This window comes from Ceratotherium simum, chromosome 15, assembly GCF_057802395.1.
Source record: "Ceratotherium simum simum isolate JZ-2026a chromosome 15, ASM5780239v1, whole genome shotgun sequence".
Taxonomy (NCBI): Eukaryota; Metazoa; Chordata; class Mammalia; order Perissodactyla; family Rhinocerotidae; genus Ceratotherium; species Ceratotherium simum.
In genome coordinates, this window is record NC_141914.1 from 22,963,369 (window position 1) to 22,977,678 (window position 14,310).

The following is a 14,310-nucleotide window of genomic DNA, read 5'->3' on the forward strand; positions in this document are numbered from 1 at the left end:
GACCGTAGGCATTACTGATGCTAATCTCGCTCATCTGTCATGGCATAGCAATTCTGGATCTGCTATTTACCAGCCATGTGACTTTCGACAATTTACTTACGCTCTTGGGACATTAGTTCCCGTAAAATGGGGATAGTAGTAAGAATTAGAACATATATATATATACATATATATACACACACACATTATATCTATATAGATATAATATATATGTAATACATAAATATTAACTTGCCCATAATAGGTGTTCAATAATTGGCTACTATTGTTACCCTGAAATCAATTTTTTAATCTATGCTCCAGGCATTGTATTCTTAAATATTTTGTGCTCACTTGCAATCCTCCAGCATTTTCTGGTCCCACCTTGTGATGTGTTGTTCTCACTTCCCCATGCTCTACCTTTTACATAATCATTCTTTTGAACTAGTCTCTGAGACCGAACCCTTTCTTTTCCTATAGCTTTCTGCTTTGCTCTGGGCTGGGCAGCTGCTGAAGCCTGACACCCACAGGGTTAAACCTAATTGCTGAAGCCACCCCCTCTTCCCCTCCCTGTCCCCCTTTTCACAGTAGGCTGGCAGCTGTCCCAACTGCCTACCGAAGCCAAATGCTTGAGGAGAGAGAGAGTAAGGAGCCAGCCATGAATCCTTTCCAGAAAAATGAGTCCAAAGAAACTCTTTTTTCACCTGTCTCCACTGAAGAGGTACCACCTCGACCCCCTAGCCTTCCAAAGAAGCCACCTCCGGTGAGTCCTCAGATTCAGTTCTGCCTCTGACAGGAACAGAATTGCTCTTCTGGTTCTCCTCCTTGGCCTCTGGAGCTTCAGGCTGAGCTGTATAAGGGTGTTAAAAACTATTCTTACTTGGAGTTAGGATTAACCTGAAAACAAAATCTGAATAGAAGTTTCCTTTACTTAGGAGAGGAAGCAGCAGGAAGAGGTAGTCAGAGTTCTTCAGTTCGGATCCAGGACTTTGCTGTATTTCAGTGTATATTCTGAGTTTCTCTGGGGTGAAAAAAAAAAAGCAATTTGAATGTCCAGGGAAACTTGGCAAGCGCTCCTGTCTGGAGAACTGTGTGTGATTGTGCTTTCTTTACCAATATAAAAACTCAGCCCTTAGTTCCCCCTGTGCACAGAGTATATGCTGGATACCAAGAGAAGTTTTAGCATAGATCCGGTTTCTGTTACTGTGTGTCCCAATTTACAGCGGGAGATAGGACAGAGAAGCAAAGAAGAAATAATAATGTTTTACATTATATACTTGTTAAAGCTCTTCCAAATTCATTGTCTCATTTAATCCTTGTGTCAAAATCCTGTAAGTGGAGAGGATATAGTAACAATAGCCAGTATTTACCGAGTTCTTACTATGGGCAAAGAGGTGGTAGTATTCTATAGATAGCAGTTTCTTTGGAATAACAGAACTGAAACTTAAAGACAGGTGTAGTGACATGGCCAGGGTCAGTATGTTAACACAGCCAGTGATAGTGTTACATACCTAGTGAAAGTGTGCTAACTAAACTCCAGGTTGCATGGTTCTCAAGCTGTGAGCTGGGAAGGTAGAAAGCTCAGTTCATTGTGTCTTTCAAGCAAGTTTTTATCATACATTAATATATATTAATATTTAAGAAGGTTTTTTATATATATCCGTATGGGGAAAAGAATGAATACATTAATTTATTGCTTCTCTTTATTTATCTATTCATTTATTTATATCTCTTCTGGTCCCAAAGAATTTAAGTCTGCTTACAAAAGTGTATATACTTCTTTTGAATAAGAGGCAATAAAAATCTCATGATAAGATTTGGCTGTCCCAAAGACAGATATCTCCATCCTTCTCTCGTGTTAGTTGGGCTATCGTAATGGGTAGAAATTTGAAATAAAACATGATATTCCTTATATTCTGACTGATATAGTGTGTGAAATAGCATAGTCCTTTTAATGTCCAATATAATTAGCATGAAAATGTTATAGAATCTCTTTCATAGGAAGAGTGGACATTTAATTTTACAAGATTTAAGAACTCTCTGCCCAAGGTCAAGGTGATCAATTAGCTTCCCTTTCGGAATCTATAGTGGGCTCTCTGCCCGCTCCAGCATCCTCTGAATGGGAAGCCATCGTATTGCCAGGATTCTTCCCAGGATGGTGAACAGGGCAGATGGGGACAAGAGAGGTTAGTCCGCACAGTGAAGCTAAGCAGGATACCGGCATCTGAATGTAACTGCTTGGACATCAAGTTCTCCAGAGGCCAACTCTTTTTTCTGTTCCTAGAAATAAGTATGATTATTCTCTTGCCGAGAGCCCCAGGCTTTTCATTAGTAGTTGTGGGAAGATGAGCAGGTCCTGGTATCTCCAATCAAGGAATGTCTGAGCAGTTCCATGTTAAATAAATGAGGAACAAAGTTATATTCAAAATAGCTTCTATTACTCCTAAATCAGCAATGAAAGCACTTTTAGTGTGATAATAGCTGTTTCATGAAGAGTAGGGTCCATTGCTTCACGTTACCTATCATGGTGATTTAAAATAAATGATTTTTTTCTGTTGTGGAGCAATCTACTGGTTTAAATAGGGAAAAACAGCTCACTCTTAAACCTTTTTGTTTCACAGAAAATCTGTGGCTCCAACTATCCACTGAGCATTGCCTTCATTGTGGTGAATGAATTCTGTGAGCGCTTTTCCTATTATGGCATGAAAGGTAATTTTGTGTCCCAGGGTCCTACTTTTCTCTGCTCACCCTCACCTCATGTTTGTAACAACCTGTTTACACTTATTTCCCTTATCCACTCTTTCTGCCCTCATCCAAATTGATCCTTTCCTTTGGCCAAGACTGCCAATAAATGCCTCATGAGATTTCACCTAGTAACTCATACAGGCCAAGAACAGAAAGGCCTACCAGAAACCAGAACACAGTCTGTGAGAATATAAGTGGGAAAACTCTCATCATCTGAGTTCCGCTCTTCATATCTGTTCCTGAGATCTATCAACTATATTGTTGCTGGGAAGGAGAAGAAAGGGATATTGGAAGCACCATGTTATCTTCATGAATGGGCTAAATGATGCTATGGGTACAAATAGACTAAAAGGAGGAGTATTGCATTTGTACATTAAGCATAGTCCCATTCACTCCCACAACTCCCATGGGCCCTGCTTCTACTGCCCGGCAGCCACCCCTCAGTCACTTCACCGATGGGAGTATTGAAGGTCAAGATCACCTTCAAAGACCGGAGATCAAATGTACTTCTCCATAAGTCACTTTAATGCCTCTATTTTGTTTTGTCTCCCTTTTTTCGCCTCAGCTGTATTGACCCTGTATTTCCTGTATTTCCTGCACTGGAATGAAGACACCTCCACATCTGTATACCACGCCTTCAGCAGCCTCTGTTATTTCACTCCCATCCTGGGAGCAGCCATTGCTGACTCATGGTTGGGAAAATTCAAGTAAGGAAGATGGGAAGCTTCGCAGATTAATTGTGCAGAGGTTATCACTTCTAGCCTCTTGCTTCCAAGGAGGAACATTCTTATGTCATCCATGACAAACAAGAATCTAAGACTGACAACACAGAAAGGCTATGTCTCTTCCTTATTAGTTTTTCCGGTATTTTTACATCCTTTTCAGTCAGGAGTTTTTTTGTATTTTTTTTTTCCTTAAATCTAATTTTAATCTTCCATTCTGTAGTTTAAGACCAATTCCTGTTCTGATCTTAAGGGCAATAGAGATTGCTACCCACCAGACAGTTTATAATTTTAGAGACTTCAGAGTAGTAATTTGATGTGCTCTCCATCTCTTCTCCAGATTGAGTCATCCCAACTCCTTTAGTATCTTCTTGAGTCCCTCTTTTCAGTTCTCTTACCATCTCTGTTTCTCTTCTCTAACCTCTTTCTATAGTTTCCTTGTTAAGAATATAGTAAATATTTTCATGAGTTAGACTAATGGTCTATTCAGTTCAGTATCTTTTAAGTCCCTGAAAATAGCACCAAGAAACATTTATGGGATAATGTTATCGTTGTCCCCTTTAACATTATTTTTTAGGCTAGAGGTAGATCTTGGATATTCACCACCCAGTTATTTTTCATAGACTTGTCATCTATGGATTTGTCTAAATTAGCATTTCTCAGAGCGTGTTCTGTTGAAAATTGGTTGTATAGGATATGATGAGTGTTATGTAGGAAAATAAAGCTCTCATGGTCAAATAGGTTTGGGAATGCTAGACTGAACAAAGCTAAAAAGGTTTCTTTACTGCATGACCTTTTTTTTTTTTAATTTTTAAAAAAATTTTTTTTTTATTTATTATTCCCCCAAAGCCCCAGTAGATAGTTGTATGTCATAGCTGCACATCCTTCTAGTTGCTGTATGTGGGACACGGCCTCAGCATGGCCAGAGAAGCGGTGCGTCAGTGCGGGCCAGGGATCCGAACCTGGGACGCCAGCAGCGGAGCTCAAGCACTTAACCGCTAAGCCACGGGGCCAGCCCTGCATGACCTTTTTTTTAATTCATATTTATTTATTGAGGTGATATTGATTTATAACATTGTATAAATTTCAGGTGTACATCATTTTATGTAAACATCATGTTCCCCACCTAAAGTCTAGTTACTGTCTGTCACCATATCCACGTGCCCCTTTACCCCTTTTGCTCTCCCCCCAACCACCTTTCCCTCTGGTAACTACCAGTCTTGTTCTCTGTATCTTTGTCTCTGTATATTTGTCTATTTTCCGCATATGAGTGAAATCATACGGTATTTAGCTTTCTCTGTCTGACTTATTTCTCTTAGCATAATGCCCACAAGGTCCATGCGTATTGTCACAAATGGCAAGATTTCATCTTTTTTATGACTGAGTAGTATACCATTGTATGTATATACCACATCTTCTTTATCCAATCATCCATCAATGGGCACTTAGGTTGTTTCCAAGTCTTGGCTATTGTGAATAATGCTGCAAGGAACATAAGGATGCATATATCTTTTCTAACTAGTGTTTTCATGTTCTTTGGATAAATACCCAGCAGTGGAATAGCTGGATCATATGGTAGTTTTATTTTTAATTTTTTTGAGGAGTCTCCATACTATTTTCCTTAGAGACTGCACCAATTTACATTCCCACCAGCAGTGTATGAGGGTTCCCTTTGCTCCACATCCTTTCCAACACTTGTTATTTCTTGTCTTGTTAATTATAGCCATTCTGACAGGTGTAAGGTGATATCTCATTGTGGTTTTGATTTGCATTTCCCTAATAATTAGTGATACTGGACATCTTTTCATGTGCCTCTTGGCCATCTGTATATCTTTTTTGGAAAAATGTCTGTTCACATCCTCTGCCTATTTTTTAATCAGGTTGTTTTTTTGTTGTTGAGATGTTTGAGTTCTTTATATATTTTGGATGTTAACCCCTTATTGGATATATGATTTGCAGATGGATGGTTGTCTTTGTGTTTTATTGATGGTTTCCTTTGCTGTGCTGTGCTTTTTAGTTTGGTGTAGTCCCATTTGTTTATTTTTTCTTTTGTTTCCCTTACCTAAGGAGACATATTCAAAAAGATGCTCCGAGGATTGATGTCAAAAGAGCATACTGCCAATGTTTTCTTCTAGGAGTTTTATGTTTTCAAGTCTTGCATTCAAGTCTTTGATGCATTTTGAGTTAATTTTTGTGTATGGCGTAAGATAGCGGTCTACTTTCATTCTTTTGCATGTGGCTGTCTAGTTTTCCCAACACCATTTATTGAAGAGACTTTCCTTTCTCTATTGTATGTTCTTGACTCCTTTGTCAAAAATTAGCTGCCCATAAATGTGTGGGTTTATTTCTGGGCTCTCAATTCTGTTCCATTGATCTGTGTGTCTGTTTTTGTGCCAGTACCATGCGTGCTGTTTGATCATCATAGCTTTGTAGTATATTTTGAAATCAGGGAGTGTGATACCTCCAGCTTTCTTTTTTCTCAGGATTGCATTGGCTATTTGGAGTCTTTTGTTGTTCCATATAAATTTTAGGATTCTTTGTTCTATTTCTGTGAAAATGTTGTTGGGATTTTGATAGGGATTGCATTGAATCTGTAGATTGCTTTAGGTAGTATGGACATTTTAACTATGTTAATTCTTCAAATTCATGAGCACAGAATATCTTTCCATTTCTTTGTGCCTTCTTCAATTTCTTTCAACAATGCCTTATAGTTTTCAGTGTACAGGTCTTCTACCTCCTTGGTTAAGTTTATTCCTAGGTATTTTATTCCTTTGTTGCAATTGTAAATGGGATTGTACTCTTTTTTTTTTTTTGTGAGGAATATCACCCCTAACCTAACATCTCCCAATCCTCCTCTTTTTTGCTGAGGAAGACTGGCCCTGGGCTAACATCCATGCCCATCTTCCTCCACTTTATATGGGACGCCGTCACAGCATGGCTTGCCAAGCGGTGCGTCGGTGTGTGCCCGGGATCCGAACCAGCGAACCCTAGGCCGCCGCAGCGGAGGGCGCGCACTTAACCACTTGCGCCACCTGGCCAGCCCCTGGGATTGTACTCTTGATTTCTCTTTCTGCTATTTCATTGTTAGTGTATAGAAATGGGACTGATTTTTGTTTGTTGATTTTATACCCTGCAACTTTACTGTATTTTTTTATTATTTCTGATAGTTTTTTGGTGGATTCTTTAGAGTTTTCTATATAAAAAATCTTGTCATCCACAAATAGTGACAGTTTTACTTCTGTCTTTCCAATTTGGATCACTTTTATTTCTTTTTCTTGCCTAATTGCTCTGGTCAGGACTTCCAATACTATGCTGAATAAGAGTGGCGAGAGTGGGCATCCTTGTCTTGTTCCTGTTCTTAGGGAAATCACTTTTAGTTTTACTGCATGACTTCTTAGCCTTTAACATCCTAATACACACTGTAAAATCTCTAAGAAAATGTTATGGCAAGTAGTGTTTCCCAAACTTGTTTGACCATGGAATATTTTTTCAGGATATCTTGTGGATCTAATGTTCCAAGGAATCTTCTTTAGTAAACGCTGGTTTATATCTCTCTTTGGCCTATATATATTCATTGTTCTAAAGTGTTTAATCAGCACCTAGTATATAGCTACAACCACACCACAGTACTAAACACAGTTTCTTGACTTGAGAGAGGGATGGTGAGTGGGTGGCTGAGATCTATCTACATTTGCTATTTATGTAGTATTAGTTGCCAAGTCCACCCAGATGGGGGTTGACACTATGTGCAAAATAAAAAGTATGAGCCATGGTCTTTATTCAGTTATAGAATAAAAGATTCACATACATAACATAGTACATTCATTTGTTTTTTAAATGACTTTCTTTAAAATTGGAGAAGTGTAGTTTCTGGGATTTGGTGAATGGTAGCTTCCTGCTTATTTCAGAGGAAATTTAACAACTTCCACTTGTGCCCTCAATCTCAATCCTTTTTGAGGTATTTTTAATTTTTTAAAATTTATTTTTATTGAGATATAACTTACATAAAGCAAAGTACACAAATCCAAGTACATAGCTTAATGAATTTTTACATATATATCTCCATCATCTAGATCGCTGTCCCTAGGGTCTTTGTACCCTTAATATTCCCCTCTCTTGCCTTCAAATTCTCCCTGAGACACTCTTACCCTGTACCTAGAAGCAGGTGCACATCTCTGATAGCTTTAAATAAACAAACAAAACAATTGTTAACCCTCCTTGTCCTATCTTCTTTGTCTTATTACCATTATCTCCAAATTTTAAAAAGAATAATCTATATTTGTTGCCTTCCTTTCTCACTCTTCATTATCACTCCTTAGGGCAGAATAATGTAATGCAGTGCAATATAATCCAATTAAATTCAGTTTAATCTGATTGAGTTTAATTCAGTAAATGTTTATCAAGCACCTTCTATTTGTCCAAAGAAGTATAGGGGATAAAGAGATAAATAAGACCTAAATACCTGCTTCACATCCTTCATGTTCAGCTAGCTTTGATATAGAGCAGACTGTGGTAAGTACAATAAAATATAGTCTAAATCATCTTTTTATCCTGTTGAAATTCCTCTCTTCCAAGGTCACTGATAACGATCTCTTTGTTAACAAATTCCAGTGGTCTTTTCTAAATTCTTATTCACTTTGAACTTGCTTTAACATTTCAGTCTGTTTATTACTCCTATACTGTTGAAACTTCCTAGGCTTCTCTAACTGTATTTTCTGGTTCTTTTCCTTTTGCTTTTTTGGATTATTTCTTATTTGGCTTCTCTTTTGCCTTTTGTTTACTTCACTCTTTCTTGAATGAAGGCATTTCCCTAGGGTATATCTTTTACTCTCTTCTCTTGCTCCAGATTCTCCCTTAGCAAGCCCAATGGTGTCAATATTAGCTACATACATATAGCTCCTCAAACTCTGTCATCCTAACCTGTCACTCAAGCTCCAATATGCGTTATAACTGCATATAGGCATTCATCTCCTGGATGTTCCACCTTATCCTCACTCCCCAAACCTGTTCCTTCTCCTGGCATCCTTATACCCCCACGTCCAATCAGTTATTAAATTCTACTAATTCTATTTCTATAATATCGCTCACATTTACCCCTCTTCAACACTGAATCCCACTGCCACTAATTGCCATTACCCTAATTTTGGTCTTCATTGCCTCTAAATTGAGCTATTGAAGTGGACACTTAAAATGTTTTCACTCCTTCTTCTATCCTTTTCTTACAATTGAGTCTATACACTACTGCCCAATTCATCTTCCTAAAAGAAATCCCTGTTCACATTACTATTCTGCTCAAAAATTTCTGCTGACTAACCCATTGTCTACTAATCTCATCCTAACTTACCTTTCTGCTCTTATTGTCATACTTACTCCCTTTCAAGAATGTCCAGTAGAGAAAACTAGAGTTATAGTCCCTAGTGTTGGTTTTTATACCCTGTGACCCATGCCTATCAGTCTGGACTCTTGACCTAGGCAATCCCTTACAACCACTCTCTTAAATATGTTTATTGCCAAATATGCTTTTGGCTGTCCTCTCTACATTTCTTCCTTCTCTTTCTCTGAGTGGGTCTGTAGTGTCCTTTCCCCCTCCTATCTTTTTTGTCAGGTAAGTGCTGACCCTCTTCATGCTAAGTCTCTTCTTCTGCCATCACTCTACATACTCCTCAGTTCCTAAACTCTAATTAAAAGTGGCTCTGGTGGTGAAATAAAATTTAAAGCTTCTTCCCCTTCCCTTTCCTTTTTCCACATTAACTTGTTCATGATAAAACTGAAGGAACACTGGGCTATGAGTTAGAAAGTAGAAGTTCTAGACCTAACTCTAATACTAATTAGAACGTCACTTTAGGAATTACCTTTCACCTCTCTGGATTTCACTTTCCTCATTTGCAAATGGAAGATTGATCAAGTCTATCTAAAACAGTTCTGTGTCCTATCCTTGGGATTACAATGACCCCAATGACCCTATTTCAAATGCAGAATTTCGAAGTCTCTCTTGACTTCTTTCTCCTTCTGTTAAAGTTTCCTGCCATTAGCATCCTCTGTTATATTCTTTATATCCTAGACTAATTCCCTGAGTCTTTCACCTAGAAGGTTGCCTATTTTCCTTCTAAGCCACTTAGACTCTCTCATTCATTTAGTACAACAATCTGATATTGCTCTGATCTCTACTTAGACTCTATCACTCCATCTCAGACTCCTTTTGTTTTTTCTCTCTGATGATCTAGCATAGATCGTCTCTTGTGGGTTCATGATAGCTTGATTTTTTTCAGTCCCTTTTAGTTCTCTTCTTTCTATGTGTTCTTTTTATTCCAACAAAGAGAACTTTTCTCTAGAAGACACTACAAGGCCTTTTGGGAAAGCCTGCCCCCTCCCCCTGATATTAATTAGCCCTGGATTAGTCACCCAACTTTTTTTTTTTGCTGAGGAAGATTCACCCTGAGTTAACATCTGTTCCCACTCTTCCTCTATTTTGTATGTGAGCTGCTGCCACAGCATAGCCACTGACAAACAAGTGGTGTAGGTCCACACCCGGGAGCCAAACCTGGGCTGCCAAAGCAGAGTGCACCAAACTTAACCCCTAGGCCACCAGGGCTGGCCCATAGTTGCCCAACTTCTTATCCCCTACTTGCCATTATAAACCCTCTAAGATTCCTCCCCTGGAGAGCCAAGCTAGGAAGATTAGGCATTTAGAATTAGAAATCTACATCCTGAGATTTCTTGCATCTCCATCCTTTCTCTGATAACCTTCAGTCATAATGTATATCACTACATACGTTCTTATTGGATTTCTTCACTTTCCTACTACCTATTTGCCATTCATATTTCTTGGAAAAAAACAACACAACAGGAGGTTCTGACCAACTGCACGATCTTTATTACTGGACAGTCTATTCAAAGTCCTTGGCTCCTTTCTTACCCTTGGGTAACTTGTCCATGAGGAAACTGTGGTGGGGATTACAGTTAACCCAGGTGTTCAAGTGACCATGCTGAACTGAGAGCCCTTTGCCTCTCTATATATCCCAATGGTTGGGTTTAGAGAAAGTTCTTTGTGTTAACCATTCTTTTTTCCTGTTTACTTAGAGTTGTTCTTTGACCCCTATCAATTTCTAGAGCCAAAGACATTCCTTGAGAAAAACACCTCAAGTCAAAGCATCCTGTTCTTCTGTTTCTCCTAATTTAAAACATCACCAGTCACTACAAATCCATCCTGGTCTTGTCATATCTCTACAAGAGCCGGGATGCTCTGTGTATGTGTAGGGTAAATGGGGGTAAAGGAGAGGTCAGATATGAGAAAGGATCTTGAAGGGAATGTCCATTACCTCTGACACTACAGGGTAAAGAGTTGCTTTCTTTTTATCTAGTCTGTTTACTTCGTTCACCATTATTATTTCTATTTGCATTTCTCAGGTAATTCTTTCCTCCTCCACCCCTTCTTCCTCATACTCCATTTATCCTGGCACTGAGAACAGTAGGAACTCTGAGTCTGTATTACTCAAGTTTCTGAATTCTGTTTGTAGACTGACCGATTTAACTCTCTCAACAGGACAATCATCTATCTCTCCTTGGTGTATGTGCTTGGCCATGTGATCAAGTCCTTGGGTGCCTTACCAATACTGGGGGGACACATGGTACACACGTGAGTAAAATCATGGAATAAACTGAATGATTTTTCTTCTATTAGACAGGTAAACGTCTCATGCTTTCAATACAGATGATTTTCTATTTTCTTACCAAAGATGTCCCTTTATTTTCCAACCTACTGTTTTATTACCAAATTGGTTAAGAACAAAAATTTTTTATGACCAGTTGAACTCTTTCCTACTTTATCTGAGCTTACTTGTTTTTATTAAACATTTAGGGACTTATAGAGTGGCTAGTTAGTATCCTCTTCATAAAAACTCTTCATATGCTTGAAAACAATCATTAAAACTTATATGCCCCCCACATTCCCTCATCTATTCACCCATCCATGCATCTGTACTTTACTGGGGTTAAAAAACCATCTATAATATTTCCTTATAAATACATTGTAGAAGTTATACTCAAAGCTTGGATTATTTCCATTTATGTGTAGTTCCATGTATTCCAATTGCTCTATCTCTCTTTACTTAGGCTATTGATGTTTATGGGGCCAGAGACATTTGATAGATTCTGAGGTCTGTCTGTTCAGTCAGTAGAGAGGATTACAGTTGTTCAAGAAGCAGGTCATACATATTCATGTTTATAATGTGCCTATACATATATTTATCCTTTGAGTTAAGAATTTTGTTTGAAATTTAATAAACATAAGATACCTCCTTATTGGTGTCCAACCAAAAATCAGTGACACTTCTCCTATTAATGAAGATGAATTTTAAAATTTTGTTTTGTGGTTAGTAAGGATATATAGGAAAAGAGTTCATAAGGTCTTTCTATTGAAGTGTCCCTTTGACTAAGATAAGATTGAGAATTAGTGCTTTAACTTTGAAGTTCCTTCAGTTTCTGTTTGTATCTGTTGCATACAAGGGGTGAATAGAACCATCAGGCACAAAATCTTCCATGCAATGCATACTTTCTGGCACAGGCTCAAGGGTCATAAAGATTGTGAGTGTTCCTGAGTCTCTCCTAGGAATGAAGGCAGGTGGAAAGTGCCTGCAGGGTAGAAATGCGAGAGGGCTGAGTCCGGCGGGGGTGGGGGGGTGGAGTGGGAGGGACGAGGGTGTGGGGGGTGCCCTCTTACACATTTTTTTTTCTCCTGTAGCTCTGTATTTAGTTTCTACAGTTGTGCTTAGTATGAAAATGTTTAGTATCCTCACCTCTCCATTTCAGAGTTCTGTCATTGGTCGGCCTGAGTCTAATAGCTTTGGGGACAGGAGGTATCAAACCTTGCGTGGCAGCTTTTGGTGGAGACCAGTTTGAAGAAAAACATGTAAGAGTCCTGTTATTTCTGTATTTTCAAAAATGTAGAGCAGGCATTAAAAGAGGTATCTGGCAGGTAACCATTTGCCAAGATTGAAGTAATCCACTGGTCAGCCCATGTCTGAGGAGTTGTGTTCAATGCTGGGTACTGGTCATTGATAAAAAAGAGAAAAACTGAAACATGTTCAAAGGAAAGTGACCAGGGTGGTGAATGGACTAAAAGACACATCTTATGATGAAAGGTTGAAGGAGATGGAGATGTTTAGCTTAGATGAGATAAGAATTAAACAGAGTATTATAGCTGTCTATAGATATTGGAAGGACGTCAGTAATTAAACTGGAGACCATGAGTAAAAGCTACAGGAAATTAGCTTTCTGCTTGATGGAAAGAAACACTTCAAATAATCAGAGTTTGAGGGTAGTGGGTTTATTCTCACTTGAGGTATTTAAGAAGAAATGTGGTAAGCACTTTGGGAATAGGAGGTGATGAGTAGTGTAGAGATGATTTAAGCATCTCTAGCTTTGAGATTCTGTGAAAGTGGAAAATGACCATTAGGAATAAAACAGAATGAGTTTCGATAGATAAACTTGTCTGGATATTCGTTCCCTCTTTTCCTAAACATTTTCCACTGTGAATGGGGAAAAGCAACAACAACAACAAAAACCAGTATGAATAAGGTAAAAATGGGCTCATATGAGGATGCAGTGACAAATAGGCAAGGGAAATAGTCTATTGTGAGATCAGCCAGCATTCCTGGTTTCCTTTTTGCTCTCAGTTTTCTTTTTTGTCTGTCTTCATGTATCTATTCCCTCTTCTATAGCTATTTATCATGTTTCTGGTTTTTCTCTCTCTGTTCTGGCTTCCTGTGTTTCTCTTACCCTTCAGACCTTTTGAGTTATCATTTTATATTCTTTAACTGTGTGGGAGTCCATAAATAATAACTGCTTGCTGACTTTGGAGAAATAAGCAAACTTAGGCAAGTGTGATTCTGTGCACAATGAACTATACAAATAGATGAGTGGAATAAGGTTTAAATAGCGCTAAGAAGAGGAAGCAAAATACTATAAATAGAAAATGGGGAAGGACAGACTGTAATGTGTTAGGAAAAGATCTGGGGTGCCAGAATGAAGCACAGTAGTTTTCAATGAATGAAGCATCAGCAACTTTATTTGAAAATTACTTTACTTGGTAACTGCCCCATAAAGATATTTCAGTAATAGGACAAACCCACCTCCAAGTTTCCACCAACCACTTCTAAGCCCACAGGCTTCCTTTTATACTCTCTGGCAAACTTCCTGTAAGCACTAGGGGAACTATCCTGCTTGATCAACAGTTTACTCCACTGTCCTATGTTCTAGTCCTATTCCTACCATATGTTCCACAATGTCTGTTATTTAACTCAGTCAATCACTTAATTAATTCAATCAATAAACATTTATTGAGTCTGTAATATATGTCAGATGCTATGCTAGGTAGTGGGAATTATAGCAATGAATAAGATATGATTTCTGCCCTAAAGGAACTCTCAACCTATTGAAAGAAACAGACATTTAATGCAAAGAAATTAATATTAGAATAGATATGTATAGGACACAGTAGTGGTGTAGTATATAGGATGATCATTTTTGCCCAGGTAAAGGGGTAAAGAATGTTAAAGATGCTTGTATTGGAGTTTGAAAGATGGGTAAGTGTTGTCTGGGGTCAGCCAGGTATGTGTTAAAATATCTAGTAGTATATTCAGATGCCCTGGAGGCAGTATCTGAATCTGTCTCTGTGTATGTACCTCCAGCTTAGACTGAATATAGGGTGGGGATGGAGCTATGAGGCACATTGCACTGATGATTTGTCCTGTTTGTTTCAGGCAGAAGAACGGACTAGATACTTCTCAGTCTTCTACCTCTCCATCAATGCGGGGAGCTTGATTTCTACTTTTGTCACACCCATGCTGAGAGGTTAGGATCTTTT

The 14,310-nt window shown here is 38.4% G+C and overlaps 1 protein-coding gene across 1 annotated transcript in view; it reads left to right on the top strand.

Annotated features, from left to right (window-relative positions):
- Positions 1–368: 368 nt before the first annotated feature.
- The window catches only part of SLC15A2 (solute carrier family 15 member 2), a 34,490-nt gene continuing 20,548 nt past the window's right edge, over positions 369–14,310 (top strand). The window contains exons 1-6 of the mRNA XM_004436513.3: positions 369–742; positions 2,601–2,688; positions 3,290–3,431; positions 10,990–11,082; positions 12,255–12,354; positions 14,207–14,297. Coding sequence (XP_004436570.2) covers positions 605–742; positions 2,601–2,688; positions 3,290–3,431; positions 10,990–11,082; positions 12,255–12,354; positions 14,207–14,297 — 652 coding nt within the window. The 5' untranslated portion in view covers positions 369–604. The remainder of the gene's footprint in view (positions 743–2,600; positions 2,689–3,289; positions 3,432–10,989; positions 11,083–12,254; positions 12,355–14,206; positions 14,298–14,310) is intronic.